At 37.3% G+C, this 19,985-nt stretch overlaps 1 protein-coding gene across 6 annotated transcripts in view; it reads right to left on the bottom strand.

Annotated features, from left to right (window-relative positions):
• The window catches only part of GALK2 (galactokinase 2), a 136,901-nt gene that overhangs the window by 103,199 nt on the left and 13,717 nt on the right, over window positions 1-19,985 (bottom strand). For 5 of the 6 annotated variants that reach the window (XM_082859245.1, XM_082859246.1, XM_082859247.1 and 2 more), the window contains 2 exons: window positions 9,977-10,065; window positions 2,812-2,935 (listed from right to left, as the gene is read on the bottom strand). In XM_082859245.1, coding sequence (XP_082715371.1) covers window positions 2,812-2,935; window positions 9,977-10,065 — 213 coding nt within the window. Of the gene's footprint in view, window positions 1-2,811; window positions 2,936-8,209; window positions 8,275-9,976; window positions 10,066-19,985 lie in introns of those variants that run through there. The other variant, XM_082859250.1, reaches the window with a different exon arrangement.

The raw sequence follows: 19,985 nt of genomic DNA, 5'->3' as shown, positions 1-19,985 counted from the left end.
GACATATCATGTCCTAAGAAAAATACTGAATGACCACTTAAGTGTGCAAGGCATTCACAGGAATATAAAGGTAAAAGGCAAAGGGCTTATCTTTTAAGCATATGTAATCTAGCCGAGACAGCATGAACACAAATCATGATCACATACCACTGTCATGTGATGGTGTGTAATATGAGGTGGGATGCAAGGCCAAGAGGGCATCCTTTGGCCTGCACCCCGCAGGCCTGCAAACATTGTAGTTGCCCAGACTTGAGACCGAAAAAAGAGGCTGGAGACAGTGACAGAGACATCAATGGTTTATTGGATAGGGCATCTTACAGGTCTGCAGCAAAACATCCTGGAGCAACACCCCATTGTGTACGGCAGACAGAAGGCAAGACATGGCAGCAATCTTTGTTACTTGGGGACAAGGAAGCTACCATTTATACGTGGAATTGAGGTCAGGCTGGCTCATCAGTTACCAAGGAAACCAGCAGCTGGGGTAGGGGGCAAGCACAGGGGTAGTAACTGATTAAGCTCTATAATTAGGGTACAGGTGAAGCAGGGACTGGTGGAGCAGTGGATGTACAGAGAGCAAGAGAACAGCCATCTTGAATGGCCTGACCACACAGCAATTTCTATAGTCAGCACACTAGGGTGGAAAGGGGAGCCTTTCCTGGAGGCTCAGAGAGGTTTAGTGACTCTCCAGGGACACACACAGTCTGACTCCAGCTCACAAGCACTTTAGTATCACCCACAGGAGTTAAAATTTACTGCCTAGAGTCAACAAGAAGTCACAGAATTTGGAAAGTAGAAAAGATTATGTTAGCAAACCTAAATGAGTTCTGTTCCTAGGTAAGCAGACCTTGGAAGTCACCACAAAGAAAAGAAAACCAGGAACGAGTCAGGGGACAGGGGTGGTGGTATACTAGGAAAAGTAGAGGAGGGAATTTGCACAAATGTAGGAAGCTAGATGAGAAACATCAAAGCAAAAGCTAAAAAGTGCCAGCCCCTTCAGAATTAGAAACATAGCTTAAAAACCACAACGTGGTGCTAATACACATTTATGAGAGTGGATATAATTTAAAAAGACATGTTAGCAAAGATGTGAAGCAACTGGAACTCTCATACACTGGTGGTAGGAATGTAAAATTATACAACCACTTTGGAAAACAGGCAAATTCTTAAAAAGATAACCCGACAGTCCACTCCTGGGTATTTACCAAACGAAACATGTGTCCACACATAGATTTGTATACAAATATTCACAGCGGAATTATTCATAATAGCCAAAAGCTGGAAATGATCTAAATGTCCATCAATGATGAATAAAGAAATTATGCAATGCATGCTAGACAATATGTGGACAATTCTGGGAGGCATGCTGCATTCTTCCTAGGGGTCCAGGTGGAATGAAGCCCCTTACCTACAGCAGGAGCTACCTGCCTTGATAATTCACCTCTGCTTCCCTAACTCAGTCTCCATCCTTTTTTAATACTGCTCCTGGGATCATTTCCCAAACACCTCCTTCCAAGTCTGTTGCAGCCTCTGCTTTTGTGAAAAAAATGGAATTCCCACATGCACCATGGTGGGAATGTTAAATGAATCTGAGTAAATCAATATGACAAATTATGGGACCCAGTTTTAAAGGTTTAAAATGACACAAAATTATATTTGAGATAATGTAAGGTTTTCTTTAAAGGGTCTGAAATGTACATAAGATATATTCTCAATCATGCAAAATAAATAGAAAAAAAGATCTTTTACAATAAGTTTCATACAAAAGTCAGGAATTTCTATTACCTTGCACAACTTGGTATAGACACACATAAAATACTTGCTGAATGAATGAATATTATTGCTGGCAAACTGTCCAATGAACAATAAGCCAAAAATATAATGAGGCAATTATATGCCAAGATCTTTTTTTATAATTAACAAATCAAATCCATCATAATATATTATAAGCGAGTAGGCATTATCCCAGGAATGCAAAGTTCAACATTAGAAAATCCATTGGTGAGGGAAAGTGGAGGGCGGGGGGGATGAATTGGGAGATTGGGATTGACATGTATACATTAATATGTATAAAATGGATAACTATTAAGAACCTGCTGTATAAAAAAATAAATTTTTTTTAAAAAGAAAATCCATTGGTGTAATTTGTAATATTTTTTAAACTGATCTTCAATGCTGACTAGACATTTAATAAAATCTAATACCCATTAATGATTTTTTTTAATCTTAACAAACCAAGAATTAAAAACAAAAAAGTATGTCCTTAACTTGATAAAGCATATGTACTAGAAACATACATCTATTATGTTCCAGACACTATGTTTGACACTGAGAGTAGAGCATTGGAGAGGCAACAGTACCTGAAGTCACAGAGCTTACAATCTACTGAGGGATACAGGCAAGTAAGCAGATAATGACAATACAGCATGTTAAGATGCTATGATGAGAGAATTAGAGGGAGCCCTAGTAATATAAGAAAGGCCCCAGCCCTGACTTTGCTAGAGACAGTTAACCTCAAAAGACGATAAATACCTTCTGGGCAAAGACCCAGTACCTAAAACAATGTCAGACACAGAGTAAGTCTTCAGTAAATGTTTCTTAAATAAATGAGTAAATGAACAAAATGAACAAATATTAAATAGGGAAATTTATATTCTTTTGGAAGTCAGATACAAATTATCAATAAATTAAGTGATTTATTATAAATTTGTTACCTCCTAAAGAATTCATTAGGGTACAAATACAAACACACATAGACTCACACACACACACACACACACACCATTACACACAGTAGCAATTCTAAATACTCACGGGTACAAGGGATTGGTATTGGCCAGCTGGAGAACGTGTGTTTTCACAGGTTCCACAGCTATTAACATATCTTGTTCTACAGCCATAGGAAGAACAGAATATCCACAGTAATCTATATGCTCTCCTAGAATAAAGAGAAAGCATTTTTTATCATTGCTAGCATATGAATCTCAAGTAAGTTGACATACAAGAAAAATGGCCACAAGGCAGGATTTAACAGAAAATAAAAATACTAAGGGCAGAAAGTAACACAATTTGCTTTCTCTCACTAACATCTGAGCCAGGAACTTTTGCTAGAATAAGTATTATATATTAGTTATTAGTTTCTGTTAATTTTTCAACTTCTTTAAATATTCACAATTTTTTCTACTTTCTAACTCATAATAATCATCTTTGAATATTTATGTTTAGTGACTAGTTATGTGGAGCATCAAGAAGTGCATTGTCTCCTTTCTCTGTTGCTCATTTGTATTAACTTTTAAAATATGAACAATGGAAGCCATTAGCACCCTCTCACTTATAATAACATTATGTGAGTCCCACTCTTTTCCTTACTAGCCAATGAACTCAGTAAAGGTGAAGTCTTTATTTATCTTAGTGGCCTAACCAAATGCCGAACAAATTAGCTTGGCACTGATTAGCTGTGTTAAATGTGCTAGACATAGCTAGGATAAAGAAAAAGCTAGAAAAAAAATTAACCTGCACCATTTTATATATAATAAGCAAATTTAGAAAACAAACTATTCTCTTCTCCTTTTCATTCTAATTCCTCTATATATCACCAGCAGGAATTTTTTTTGCCTATTATACCACAATGTTTTCTCCAAATTACCATTTAAACTGAAGGTTGTTATTCATCAGATTTAAAAACAAAACAACAATTCAAGAAAGACGGGCTAAGCAATCTCACTCATATTTCGCCAGGACAGGTTTGTATATGTGATTGTTCCATGGCAGACACTGAGCAACTAAGAAACATAAAATGAATAAAAGACAATTCAACTGCCTAATTACATTTTTAAATAAATATTATTCTACATATTATTACAAGTAGCAAGTCTTTTGTTTCTATATTGATGTGTCCTTTAAAATAAGAAATTAGGGTTGTTTTTTTTTAATGGATTGACAATGACAGATGGAGAAGTGGTTTTCAAAGTTGTCTCTCTCCCAAACTTTCCTCAAAAAGACAATAAAATAAAACAGTGGCTCACAAGTAGAAAACACATATTTAAATTAGCAGAACTGAAATCAAAGAGGAAATCAAGAAATACCTAGAAACAAAGGACAATGAAAACACAATGACCCAAAACCTATGGGAGGCAGCAAAAGCAGTTCTAAGAGGGAAGTTTATAGCAATACAATCCTACTTCAAGAAACAAGAAACACCTCAAATAAACAACCTAACCTTACACCTAAAGCAATTAGAAAAAGAAGAACAAAAAAACCCCAAAGTTAGCAGAAGGAAAGAAATCATAAACATCAGATCAGAAATAAATGAAAAAGAAATGAAGCAGGGCTTCTCTGGTGGCGCAGTGGTTGAGAGTCTGCCTGCTGATGCGGGGCATGCGGGTTCGTGCCCCGGTCCAGGAGGATCCCACGTGCCGTAGAGCAGCTGGGCCCATGAGCCATGGCCGCTGGGCCTGTGTGTCTGGAGCCTGTGCTCCACAGTGGGAGAGGCACAGTGGTGAGAGGCCCACGTACGGCAAAAAAATAAATAAATAAAACTAAAAGCTGGTTCTTTGAGAAGATAACAAAATTGATAAACCATTAGCCAGACTCATCAAGAAAAAAAAGGGAGAACATTCAAATCAATAGAATCAGAAATGAAAAAGGAGAAGTAACAACGGACACTGCAGAAATACAAAGAATCATGAGGGATTACACTACAAGCAACTATATGCCAATAAAATGGACAACCTGGAAGAGATGAACAAATTCTTAGAAAAGCACAACCTTCTGAGACTGAACCAGGAAGAAACAGAAAATATAAACAGACCAATCATAAGCACTGAAATTGAAACTGATTAAAAATCTTCCAACAAACAAAAGCCCAGGACCAGATGGCTTCCCAGGTGAATTCTGTCAAACATTCAGAGAAGCACTAACACCTATCCTTCCCAAACTCTCCCAAAATATAGCAAAGAGAGGAACACTCTCAAACTAATTCTACGAGGCCACAATCACCCTGATACCAAAATCAGACAAAGATGTCACAAAAAAAGAAAACTATAGGCCAATATCACTGATGAACATAAATGCAAAAATCCTCAACAAAATACTAGCAAACATAATCCAACAGCACATTAAAAGGATCATACACCATGATCAAATGGGGTTTATTCCAGGAATGCAAGGATTCTTCAATATATGCAAATCAATCAATGTGATACACCATATTAACAAACTGAAGGACAAAAAACATATGATCATCTCAACAGATGCAGAAAAGGCTTTCGACAAAATTCAACACTGATTTATAATAAAAACCCTCCAGAAAGCAGGCACAGAGGGAACTTACCTCAACATAATAAAGGCCATATATGACAAACTCACAGTCAACATCATTCCCAATGGTGAAAAACTGAAACTATTTCCACTAAGATCATGAACAAGACAAGGTTGCCCACTCTCACCACTATTATTCAACACAGTGTTGGAAGTTTTAGCCACAACAATCAGAGAAGAAAAAGAAATAAAAGGAATCCAAATTGGAAAAGAAGAAGTAAAAGTGTCACTGTTTGCAGATGACATGGTACTATACATAGAGAATCCTAAAGATGCTAACAGAAAACTACTAGAGCTAATCAATGAATTTGGTAAAGTAGCAGGATACAAAATTAATGCACAGAAATCTCTTGCATTCCTATACACTAATGATGAAAAATCTGAAAGAGAAATTAAGGAAACACTCCCATTTGCCATTCCAAAAAAAAGAATAAAACATCTAGGAATAAACCTATCTAAGGAGATAAAAGACCTGTATGCAGAAAACTATGACACTGATGAAAGAAATTAAAGATGATACAAATGGATGGAGAGATATACCACGTTCTTGGATTGGAAGGATCAACACTGTGAAAATGACTATACTACCCAAAGCAATCTACAGATTCAGTGCAATCCCTATCAAACTACCAGTGGCAATTTTCACAAACCCAGAACAATAAATTTCAATTTGTATGGAAAGACAAAGGACCCCGAATAGCCAAAGCAATCTTGAGAAAGAAAAACGGAGCTGGAGGAATCAGGCTCCCTGACTTCAGACTATACTACAAAGCTACAGTAATCAAGACAGTATGGTACTGGCACAAAAACAGAAATATAGGTCAATGGAACAGGATAGAAAGCCCAGAGATAAACCCACACACATATGGTCACCTTATCTTTGATAAAGGAGGCAGGAATATACAAGGGAGAAAAGATACCCTCTTCAATAAGTCGTGCTGGGAAAACTGGACAGCTTCATGTAAAAGAATGAAATTAGAATACTCCCTAACACCATACACAAGAATAAACTCAAAATGGATTAAAGGGCTTCCCTGGTGGTGCAGTGGTTGAGAGTCCGCCTGCTGATGCAGGGAACACGGGTTCGTGTCCCGGTCCGGGAAGATCCCACATGCCGCGGTTGGCTGGCCCCGTGAGCCATGGCCACTGAGCCTGCGCGTCTGGAGCCTGTGCTCCGCAACGGGAGAGGCCACAACAGTGAGAGGCTCGCGTACCGCAAAAAAAAATGGATTAAAGACCTAAATGTAAGGCCAGACACTATTAAACACTTAGAGGAAAACATAGGCAGAACACTCTATGACATAAATCACAGCAAGGTCCTTATCAACCCACCTACTAAAGAAATGGAAATGAAAACAAAACTAAACAAATGGGACCTAATGAAACTTAAAACTTTTGCATAGCAAAGGAAACTGTAAACAAGACGAAAAGACAACCCTCAGAATGGGAGAAAATATTTGCAAACGAAGCAAGTGACAAAGGATTAATCTCCAAAATATACAAGCAGCTCATGCAGCTCAATATCAAAAAAACAAACAACCCAATACAAAAATGGGCAGAAGACCTAAATAGACATTTCTCCAAAGAAGATATGCAGATTACCAACAAACATATGAAAGGATGCTCAACATCACTAATCATTAGAGAAATGCAAATCAAAACTACAATGAGGTATCACCTCATACCAGTCAGAATGGCCATCATCAAAAAATCTACAAACAATAAATGCTGGAGAGGGTGTGGAGAAAAGGGAACACTCTTGCACTGTTGGTGCGAATGTAAATTGATACAGCCACTATGGAGAACAGTATGGAGGTTTCTCAAAAAACTACAAATAGAACTACCATACGACCCAGCAATCCCACTACTGGGCATATACCCTGAGAAAACCATAATTCAAAAAGAGTCATGTATCACAATGTTCATTGCGGCTCTATTTACAATAGCCAGGACATGGAAGCAACCTAAGTGTGCATCGCCAGATGAATGGATAAAGAATTGTGGCACACATATACAATGATATATTACTCAGCCATAAAAAGAAACAAAATTGAATTTTTTGTAGTGTGGTGGATGGACCTAGAGTCCATCATACAGAGTGAAGTAAGTCAGAAAAAGAAAAACAAATACCGTATGCTAACACATATATATGGAATCTAAAAAAAAAAGAAAAAAATGGTTCTGAAGAACCTAGGGACAGGACAGGAATAAAGACGCCGTCGTGGAGAATAGACTTGAGGACATGTGGAGGGGGAAGGGTAAGCTGGGACGAAGTGAGAGAGTGATATGAACATATATACACTACCAAATGCAAAATAGATAGCTACTGGGAAGCAGCTGCATAGCACGGGGAAATCAGCTCAGTGCTTTGTGTCCACCTAGAGGGATGGGATAGGGAGGGTGGGAGGAAGACGCAAGAGGGAGAAGATATGGGGATGTATGTATATGTATACTGATTCACTTTGTTATACAGCAGAAACTAACACACAGTTGTAAAGTAGTTATACTCCAATAAAGATGTTAAAATTTTTTGTAATTAAAATAAATAAGTAAGTAAGCAGAACTCTAGGGAGCCACCAGATTCTGTTGGGAAGGCTACAGTGTGAATGACAGCCTTCTGAGAATGAAGATTCCTCCCTCTGTGAAAACTGATGGAAACATCCTGGGTGAGGGGCAGGGAGGGAGCATGAACTACTGGCAAGTAAGGATAACAACCATGATTACATTTTGGATATTTTAACAGAAAATATAATAATGCTTTTAATAAAGACTGAAATTCATTTCATCCCAAGCACTAACTAATTAACTACCTTGGAACATAATCCCCCCTTTTTTAAAATCAGAAAATAGTCAATACATTTACTAGAATAAGAATTACTTATTCAGGAAATACCTTAGGTTGGAACGCTTACTCCCAAAACTAAGTGAAACTTGGCTCTCTCTCCTCTGAGGATATTGCTTCTTTGCAGTCCTCTCACAATAGCAAGGAGTTCTTGATGACCTCCTCCCACTCTGTTGTTCCCAGGATTTCTTCCTGTCCTCTTCCTCGGAGGCTCATACCACATTTGCTCGTCTTCATCACTTTCATTTCTGACTCTCAGACATCTGCTCCTCACTGAAGACATTTGCATCTCATTCCACCCTCTCCATCCCAGTCCTGCAATGCCTGGATAACATCCAAGTAAACAACCCAGCCCAAGACCCCAGCTTCCTAATCCCTTCACCTCTGGAAAACTTGACCTCCTCTCTGCTTCAGCTATCTACTTCCGTGGACTTGACAAATCCAGTAATGACCACAGACCTTCTTATCACCTGGAACTTTTCTACCTGTGAAATTTTTGTTTCAAATATCAAATTCTTTACTAAAACTTCCCATCCTGCCATTTCTCTTACTCCGTTTATCCTATCACCTGTTCCTCGGAGTCAGTTCTTTGCCCTTTCTACCCTATAGGTTCCCTCCTACCTTTCTTTCTTTTTCTACCTAGCATAGATTCCAGGGTTCATTACTTCACCTACCCTTCTGACAATATCGGTGAATTCTTGATGTCATTCTCTTGTAACCTCCATCCAAAACAAAACCCCAAACCTAGATCAAACACAGGCAACTTAGACTAGCTGAGCGGGAAAAAGGAACAACTTTGCAGATTGGTACTGCTACAATTCTATGGTCTCCTGCTCTAACCAGATCTCAATGTTACCAGCAAACTTTTTTTTCCCAGTCCTCTCCTTCTCCCATCCTTGACAAAGCTATTTCAAACTTTCTGCCATCTCCTTAAACTTCCAACATCTCCAACACTCCCCCAAAAGAACTCCCTCAACCTTCTATACCAAAATTATACATTTACCTGCATCAACTTGCATCCTTTTTTTCCCTGCCTTCTGTTAAAAAGTAGTCAAAGTGGCCCTCTTCCTATGCCATAGACACCAGCCCTTCTTGCCTTCTTGGGAATCCTGCTCCATCAAGTTCCTCCCTTTTCCGATATCTCTGACCTGTCTCTCTCCACTGATTTTACTCAATTCCCCCTCCCCACCTCATTTAGCCATGCTCAAACATCTCATATTTTTAAAATCCTCCATTATTTACTTCAAAATAAGACTGCCTGAGTTGATAATAATTGATGCTACATTTTGGGTACATGGGAGTTCATTATATTATTCCAACTACTTTTTTATATGTTTACACTTTCCAGTACAGAAAGTTTTCTTTTTAATCCTCCTTTGATTTGGATTTTTCTCAGTTCCCCATCCCATTTTCTCTTGATAAAACGTATTCATTCTTCAGGTCACCACACTTTTAAAAGCAAGGAATTATTCGGTTTTCCTGTATTCTTCTAATCCAATGAGTAAATGTAAAACCATCAAAATTACTCACTGCAGTCTAAAAACTTAACCTGCAGCACAGAAAAATCTGTCCATCTCTCATGAAAATAATGTAAATAACTGGGTCTCAACAAATTTCTAAATTTTAAAAATGAATGGACAAAATTAACATTAATAACATGGATTGGGAAAGATGAAAATAGTGTTCCTTATGCAAAACTTATCTTGCTATAGTAGATGTATGTGAAACATTCTGTTTTTTCAGTTCTCCCGATGTATTGACAAAAATTTGGATCTTACCAAAGGAAGAAAAAATTAAGAGAAGGAACTTTTGAAATACCTATGATATTGATTCTTCCTGGTGCTCGAACATAAAACTTGGGAATGGATCCAAACTTAGAATTAAACATCCCTTTTAGCTTCAGCAATCTGAAAACAAGAGTAGAATATTTCAGAATATCCAGATAATAGAAAAACCCATAAGATACACACACACACACACACACACACACACACACACACACACATTTCATATACCTACCACCATTAATTATCTTTAAAAATAATAAAAGCAAACTCTTTTACTGACATACTTCCTTGAAAATCCCAGGATGAAACAATACTGTAACCCACTAAGTGACATAAGAGTATAGCTAAGCACACAGAAGAGTAAAAAATTTAATACTGATGAACACAACAGAAAAAAAATTCTTTGCTTCAACAGAATTAACTTTCTGGATAATTTCTCAATGATATTCAGAGAAGAATCTCTTTCCACTAAAAAATAATAGCATGGAGTAATGTATCAGTTTCCTAGAGCTGCCATAATAAAGTATCACAAACTGGGTAACTTAAAACAACAGAAATTTATTGTCTCTGAGTTGTAGAGGCAAAATCAGAGTGTTGGCAGGACCATGCACCTCTGAAACCTGAAGGGGAAAATCCTTCCTTGCCTCTTTTTAGTTTCTGACGGTGACCATCAATCCTTGGCATTCCTTGGCTGGCTGCTGTTTCACTCCAATCTCTGCCTATGTCATCACGTAGAATTCTCTGTGTGTCTCTATCTGTGACTCTGCTTTTCCTTCTCGTAAGGACATCAGGCTTATTGGATTAAGGCCAACCTTAATTCAGTATGACTTCATCTTAACTTGATTACATATGTAAAGATGCTAGTTCAAATAATATTACATTCTGAGGTTCCAGGTGGACATGAATTAGGAGGGATGCTATTCAACCCAGTACAGTCAAATGAAAACTAGACTGGATATCAGGAGACTACGGTTCTAATTCCAATGGGGGTTCTAATTCGATGCCAAAGTTTGGAAAATCATTTTCCCTTGGACCCTCTTCTGTAAAATTAGAGCATTTGAACAAGATATTCCTCATAGGTCCCTTCCAAGTCAAAAATGCTTATAATATATTTAATAATTTTACACTGTTAAATCATCTCAAGTCACTTCTATGAATACCCCCCACTGTTTGTAGTCCCACAATATATTGTATCTGAGTAATAACACCAAGACAGTAAATATTTATTAGACCTACTATATTCAAGACATTCATTAATTAAATGATTAATCTTAAAGATTAGTTACAAGAAACATAAAATCACACCAAAAAAAATCTAAGAAAAAAGGAAATTTATTATAGAAAGATACATTGAATATTCTTGGAAGTTATTCAGGATGACCTCCTAGGACTATGACAGCCATCAGAAACTTTAATTACTGATGGGTGGGGCTGTGTTCCCACCCTGTTTGTCATGCCTGAGGTGTCCCTGCACTGCAGTCTACAGACTTTTGGGTGGGGCTAATGGTGGCTTTCAGGAGGGCTCACGCCAGTGAGTACTCCCCAGAATTGCTGTTGCCAGTGTCCTTGTCCCCACCGTGAGCTGCAGCCACACCCCTGACTCTGCAGGAGACCCTCCAACACTAGCAGGTAGGTCTGGCCCAGTCTCTTATGCTTTGTTCCCCTGGGTCCTGGTGCACAAGAGACCTTGTGTGTGCTCTCCAAGAGTGAAGTTTCTGTTTCCCTCAGTCCTGTGGAATTCCTGTGATCAAACCCTTCTGGCCTTCAAAGCCAGATTCTCTGGGGGCTCCTTCTCCCATTGCCGGAACCCCACACTGAGAAGCCTGATGTGGGGCTCAGAACTTTCACTCCTGTGGGAGAATTTCTGTGGTATAATTATTTCCCAGTTTGTGGGTCACCCATCCAGCAGGTATGGGATTAGATTTTATTGCAATTGTGCCCCTTCTATCATCTCGTTATGGCTTCTTCTTTGTCTTTGGATGTAGGGTATCTTTTTTGGCAGGTTCCACTATTTTTTTGTCAATGGTTGTTCAGCAGTTAGTTGTGATTTTGGTGTTCTTGTAAGAAGGGGTGAGCTAACATCCTTCTACTCCATTACCTTGAGCTCTCCAGGAAGCCAGAGCTGATGTTATAGTGCAATTTTCTTCATCAGCATTCTACATCCAGCCAGATGCTAACATCTTGTATTTGTCATACAAACATGAAGAGTCTTAGTTGGCAGGGTAGCTCCACTCCAGATGGTCATTCAAGGATCCAGATATCTTCCTTCTCATTGCTTCACTATTTCAGACTGTTGTCCATTTCTGCATGCTCAAAATTGGATTGTAGGCATGTCCATGCTCTAGGTCAGATGAACCATTCATTTTTTTTTTTCCTCAGTGGCTGCCTCTCCCCCTTGACACACCAGTGCAGCGGTCATGCTCTGCCCCCCAAAACTCTATTTAAATTGTGTGTTTGGCTCTCTCCTTCCTGTCTCATTCTTTCAACCCTCCAAAAACACCATCACCATTTCCCTCTGCTCAATGCTCTTCACATTCCAGTTGCCTTTGTGAGCCTCTGAGTTTTTGCTCTTCCATCCCTTCAGTTTTCATGACACTGTGGCCTCAAGTCTAGAAGATTCAACAGCTTCAATGTCCTATACTTTCTGATTAAGTCTCTGTGTCCCTAATTCAAATTCTCAAACAGATAATCTGGTTGGCAGCATATAGGTCCTGTATCCATCCTGGTCCAATTACTTTTGGCCAAAAAGGAGAAGCTATTTGATATAAACAATGTCACTTGCTTTAGTTACAGATATGATCACCTGGGTCCACTCCTTCAGCAGAGGTTGTGGATGACAACAGAAGATGTGGAGAGGGAGATAATAATGGATATCTCTAGCACATCATTCAAGATAGATTTACTGGACTCCCAAGTAGATGTGCATAATGATCGCTGCCTAAATCTGATTTTCCCCATATATCCTGCAAAACAATTTAGAACAAGAACAAACAAGTGATATTTTTATTTCTTTATTATAACTAGACAATTGTACCTTTATTATAAGTAGGAGAGAATGCATAAACTTTAAATGAAAGAAAGAAAGAGGCAAAACACTGCGAGCCACTGGAAAAAGAAACTGAGTGAAAAGAGCAAACTAAGATTAATCTAAAACCACCACTAGAAAGAAAAAGTACATCCATTTAAAAATGAGAGGTGTAGAAGAAGAAAAGATGAAAATAAACTCATTGATTGCTACATAGGCAATCAAAAACTTAAAGGATACCATTAAGCATGACAAAGCAACAATTTTTTTAAGTTATTACACACAGGCATATGAAAAAGTATTATTAAACTCCTAGAAAAAAAGTACCCCAGGAAGACTGTGACCCGTGTAGTCAGGTAGACCTGGGCTCAAACCCCTTCTCGACCATGTGATGAAATTCCTTAACCTCATTCACCTTTATATGGGGTGGAAATATGAATTGAGTTATTTGGAAGATTAAATAAGGTATTGTAGGAACAGTGTCTAGCCTAGGGCTGGCATGAAGTACTTGTTCAGTAAATGACAGTTATTATAAGCTCCTGATTCCTTGGTTCAGTACTGTTTCTACTCTGCAGCATATGAATAAGAATCCACTAGAAGCAATGAAAGATGGTAGGTAATTAAATGTTTAGTTTACATCAGGACTGGAAGCGCTATTAGAGCACTAGGGTGATTTTTATGATGCTATTGATAAATCTTCATGCTCTCTGCCTTGTATCTTCCATTTTATTGAGAGGGTTGAAAAAACTTAGGTTATTTGTCCATCAGATTCTAGACAGAATTATTTAAAAGGTTCATGTTTTTCAATGAAAAAAATAAACTGCCAAAGCAGATAGTAAAAGGTTAAGTAAGAAAAGTCCCCTGCTTTTTCAGGGCATTAAAAAGATATATAAATACAAAAGTAACCAACAGAACAAAAATATCAATCTTCCTAACTACCAAAGAAATTTCAAAAACAGATAGATAAACCAGTAAATAAACACAGAAACTATATTATAACACATAATTTAAAAATAAATGACTAAGTTGAAATCAAATATATCAGTCACATCAATAAAAGAAAGTGTAAGGAAAGACTCAAAAAGACAAAAGTAGAAAGTAATGATATGGGGAGTAGAAAAACAGTAGACCTGGTTAACAAATTAAACCCTGGGTTTTTAGGGGAAAAATTAACAAAATAGACAAGCCACTAGCTAATGAATTAAGAAAATGGGGGTTGATAAAGCATAAATAAACAAAATAAGAAATAACAAGGATGAGATAACATTAAACAAAAGAAATTTTAAAAGTCATAAGAGACTACTTTGTAGACCTCTATCCAAATAAATTTAAACTGTAATAAAGAAACTGACTCCATTTTTTGATGTCTACTTACAGCTTTTGAGCTTCAACTCTCCCTCTTTCCCCTTCTGCCTCATATCAAGCAAGTGGATAAAAAAAGCCCAGGTGCTCTCTCTTTTGTCACCAACCAAACCATAGCACATCAGTTCCATCTCCTAACCACTACAAAAACCTCAAGCTAGTCTCCTTTCCTTGCTCTCTCAAGCCATTTTTGGCCAGCTTGGGTGGCCTGCTCTGCCCTCCTCAGAAAGCCTCATTATGTGAGTAATAAATTTTTCATACCCTCTTGTTCATGTGGTATTATCAGTCTCAACATCCAAACCAAATTTTTGGGTGGGAATCCATCCTGTTTCTGTGGTATGGCCACAACAGAAATCCTAAAGAAATGGATAATTTCCTAAGGAAATACAATTTATAAAAACAGATCCATTTCCATAGAAGAAATAAAGTCATCAAAGAACCACCTCACACATATGGATTAAGCCCAGATGTTTTACAAGAGAGTTCTACCCAAGCATGAACATCAGATAGCCCATATACTCCATGAGTTGTTCCAGAGCATTGAAAAATAAAGAAAAGTGGTCTAATTCTTGCTATGAAGCAAGCGTAACATTGATACCTAAACCAGATAAAGATAGTCCAAGAAAATACAACTAGACTAATGTCACTCTTGAATATTAATGCAAAAGTACTTAATAAAATATTAGTAAACATAAGGCAGCACCATATTAAGAAAATAATTCATATTAAGTGGCATTAACTCCAGGAATGAAAAGTTGAAAATATTAAGATAATCTGTTAAAATAATATATCATAATAAATCTAAGGAGAAAAAAATTATAGGACTACTTCCATAGGTGTTAAAAAGCTCCCAGGAAAATTTTTTCCCAAAGGTGTTTATCTTAACATGATTACATATATCTCAGTCTTAAATCCAAACTAATTAATGAGGAAATTCTAGAGACATTTCCGCTAAGATCAAAAACAAGACAAAAAGTTCTACTATCTCCACATCTAATCCACACAATACTGGAGGTATCAGCCAATACAATTAGACAAGAGAAATCAAGAATCAAAAAAGAAGTAAAAGTATCTCTACTTGGAGATAATATAGTAGGATACCTAGAGAGTTCCAGAGAATCAATTATAAAACCAACTTAGGGACTTCCCTGGTGGCACAGTGGTTAAGAATCCGCCTGGCAATGCAGGGGACATGGGTTCAATCCCTAGTCCAGGAAGATCCCACATGCCACGGAGCAACTAAGCTGGTGTGCCACAACTACTGAGCCTGCGCTCTAGAGCCTGTGAGCTACAACTACTGAGCCCACGTGCCACAACTACTGAAGCCCGTGTGCCTAGAGCCCATGCTCTGCAACAAGAGAAGCCACCACAATGAGAAGCCCACGCACCGCAACATAGGATAGCCCCCACTCACTACAACTAGAGAAAGCCGTGCGCAGCAACAAAGACCCAACGCAGCCAAAAATAAAATAAATACATAAATAAAATTTTTTTAATAAAAATAAAAGCTCATCCATGATACTGCTGGAAATTGATTTTCACGTTCTTTAAAATAAATAAATAAAACCAACTTAAATAATAAAGAATTCACAAATATAGCAAGATATAAAATGAATACTCAAACATGAATACCCTTCATGTGCAAAATCAATGACCAATTAGGGCTATAATGGTAGAGCAAACCTTGTTCATAGCAACAAGAAAAGACTAAACGTTTAGGAATAAATTTAACAAGAAATGTGCAAAATTTATTTAAGTAAAGCTTTAAACACTCTTGAAAGACATAGAATAGACTCAAAGAAATGGAAAGACATCCTTTGTTCTTGGATAAGATGACCCAACATCATAAGGATAGTTATTCCCAAGTTAATTTATAAATTAAATTAATTAAATTAAATCCCCTCCCAAAAAATACCAACAAGGTTTTCTTATAGAGGTAGACAAGTTGATACAAAAAATCATGTGGAAAACAAATATGCAGGAATAGTGGGGAAAACATTAAAAAAGAACAACTGTGAGGACGGAGTAACCCTACCAAACATTAAAACATACTATAAAGCCTCTGTAATGACAACAGTGAGGTACCAGCACATATATAGATAAGCAGACTTCAGTAGAATAAAAGGTTCAGAAATAGATACAAGTACATACAGAAACTTAGTATATGAGGAAAGTGGCATCCCAAATCACAACGCAAAGATGAACTTTTTAATAAACAGTGGTAGTAAAAGTGCTTAAACTTTTGGGAAAGATAAAATTAGGACCATCTCTTACACAAGAATAAACTCCAAATGGATCAGGCACTAGAAGAAAACAAATGAATTTCAGTATAACTCAACATAGGGGAGAGGTTTTCTAACTATGACTCAAACTTCTGAGGCAATTTTTTTAACTTGACAAATTTGACTATATAAAGATTTTTTAAAACACATGGCAGAAAATTTTATAATCAAAGTCAAAAGAAAACTAGCAAACTAAGAGAAAATATTTACATGTTACAGACATATTCTTTATATTAAAAAAAAAACTCTGAAACTGTAACATTCCTAGAACAGAACACAGGCAGAACATTCTTTGACATAAATTGTAGCAATATTGTTTTGAATCTGTTTCCTAAGGCAAAAGAAATAAAAGCAAAAAAAAAAAAACAAACAGAACCTAATTAAACTTCAATGCTTTGGCACAGCAAAAGAAACCATCAATAAAATGAAAAGATAACTTACTTTCATAGCAGCATTATTTACAATAGCCAAGATATGGGAGCAACCTAAGGGTCCATCAACTGATGAATATGATGGATAAAGATGATGTGATATATATATATATATATATATATGTACACACAAACATACATACACACACAACAGACTACTCAGCCAGAAAAAGAACGGAAATCTGCATTTGCAACAATGTAGATAGACCTAGAGAATATTATGCTTAGTGAAATAAGTCAGAGAAAGACAAATACTTTCACTTACATGTGGAATCTAAAAAGTAAAACAAACGAATATATATAACAAAACAGAAACAGACTCACAGATATAGAGAACAAATGATTGGTTACCAGTGGGGAAAGGGGAGGGCAAGATAGAGCTATGGGATTAAGAGATACAGACTACTAAGTATAAAATAGATAAGCAACAAGGATATATTGTACAGCACAGGGAAATATAGCCATTATTTTGTAGTAACTTTAAATGGAATATAATCTATAAAAATATTGAATCGCTATGTTGTATACCTAAAACTCATATAATATTGTAAATCAACAGTACTTCAACTAAAAAAACTCAAAAACTGAGTGAAAAATGACCAAAAACTGGATAGAAAAATGTGCAAAAGATATGAACAGAAAATCCATACTAAGAGTAGTTCATAAATGGACCTTAAACACATGAAATTAGAGAAAGGCAAATTAAAACTACACCAAGATACTATAAGAATTGTGAAAATTAAAAAGTAACAACACATTCTGTTGGTGAGGTTCTGTGGAAACAGGCACTTTTCTACATTGGGTTGGGAATGCAAATTGGTACAACACATTTGGAGGGGAATTGGACAATATCTAACAAAAATACATTGGCACTGATTTTATTTTTATAAATTTATTTTATTCATTTATTTTTGGCTGTGTTGGGTCTTTGCTGCTGTGCACGGGCTTTCTCTAGTTGTGGTGAGCGGGGGCTACTCTTCGTTGCTGTGTGTGGGCTTCTCATGGCAGTGGCTTCTCTCATTGCGGAGCACGGGCTCTAGGCTCACAGGCTTCAGTAATCGTGGTGCATAGGCTCAGTAGTTGTGGCTCGCAGGCTCGGTAGTTGTGGTGCACGGGCTTAGTTGCTCCGCAGCATGTGGGATCTTCCCAGACCAGGGCTCGAACCCATGTCCCCTGCATTGGCAGGCGGATTCTGAACCACTGCACCACTTGGGAAGCCCCCATTGGCACTAATTTTTACCCAACAATCCTATGTCTAAGAATTTACCCTGAAGGTATTCTCCAGCAATATGAAAATACATATTCATGAGATTATTCATTGCAGAATTGTTTGCAATTGCAAAACACTAGAAACAACCTAAACACTCTTACAAAGGAGAATGTTTGAATAAGGTACAGACTATTTACAAAATGAAGTAATATGAAACTATTAAAAAAGAATATAGTTTCTAGAAATTTTTCTCAAGTGATTTCCAGAAATATTTTGTCGTAAGAAATATGCAGGGCTTCCCGGGTGGCGCAGGGGTTGAGAGTCCACCTGCCGATGTAGGGGACACGGTTTTGTGCCCAGGTCCGGGAAGATCCCACATGCTGTGGAGCGGCTGGGCCCGTGAGCCATGGCCGCTGAGCCTGCGCGTCCGGAGCCTGTGCTCCGCAACGGGAGAGGCCGCAACAGTGAGAGGCCCGCGTACCGCAAAACAGAAAAAAAAAAAAAAGAATACAATGATATTACAAGGATACAAAACGAACCAAACTTCTAAGAGGGTAAGTGAGAATTGGCAGCACAGGATAAGAATCAGATTATGAGAAAAAGAACTGTGCAATTCTCAGGCTTTACTGAATACATTTTTAAATAATCCAAATCTTTCATATTAAGAATGTGTTTATACAGCACCATTAGTCATAGAGCCAAAAGGTGGAAATGACCCAAATGCCTATCAATTGATGAATGGATAAACAAAATGTAGTATATCAATACAGTGGAATATTATTCAACCATAAAAAGAATGAATACTGATAACATGTTACAACATGGATGAACCTTGAAAACATTATATTAAGTGAAAGAAGACAGTCACAAAAAAAATACATTATATGATTCCATTTATTTTAAATGTCCAGAATAAGCAAATCTACAGAGACCAAAAGTACATTAGCAGTTGCTTAGGGCTTTCGGGGGATTGGGGAGGTGATAGCTTAAGGGATGCTGGGTTCTTTGATGTGGGAGCGGTGGTGAAAATGTTCTAACTTTGATTATGGTGATGGTTGCATAATCCTGTGAATATACCAAAAAACATTTAATTGTAAAATCTAAACAAGTAAACTTTATGGTATGTGAATTATATATTAATAAAGCTGTTACCGAAAAAATAATAATAGTCCAATAGTTTAAAACTTAATCCCAAAGAGAAGGAACAGAATGCAAAGAAATTTAGAACACTGGTTCTAAATGCAAAGAAATGCTAAGAATGCAAAGGTTGCTAAGAATGTAAAGAAAGAACAGTGGAATCTGAAGTAGTCTTACAGTACAGGGTGCAAGCAAGATTGGGACGCAGAAAAAAAATTAGAGTTTCTATTTCTATTTGATTTTTTAAAATGAATGAAAAAGAAATTAAGTTTACTAAATAAAATACATAACATGGTTGACTAGTCCCTTTACTCAGAGGGTCATGTGTCCTGTGAAGCTGAAGAGGCATTGCCAACTAAAAATTGGCACTTGCCAGCTACCTCTACAAGGATTAAATCACAAGCTGCTGTGACTGCTGACCTTCAACACATCTTTAAAGGAGTTCAGGGTGTAGATCAGGAATGAGGCACTCTGTGCTCTGGGAAAAACCAGCAGAACAGGCCTTCAGATAGTTAGATATTATCAGAAGATTTTAAGAGCCCAATTCTTGCATCTCCTCATATCTAGAAAAGCACTAAAATCCTTCATGGTGA

The sequence above is a fragment of the Leucopleurus acutus genome, assembly GCF_964270905.1.
Source record: "Leucopleurus acutus genome assembly, chromosome: 1".
In the NCBI taxonomy this organism is placed as follows: Eukaryota; Metazoa; Chordata; class Mammalia; order Artiodactyla; family Delphinidae; genus Leucopleurus; species Leucopleurus acutus.
The sequence above is the reverse complement of the archived record's forward strand: the minus strand, read 5'-3'. Positions and strand labels throughout refer to the sequence as shown.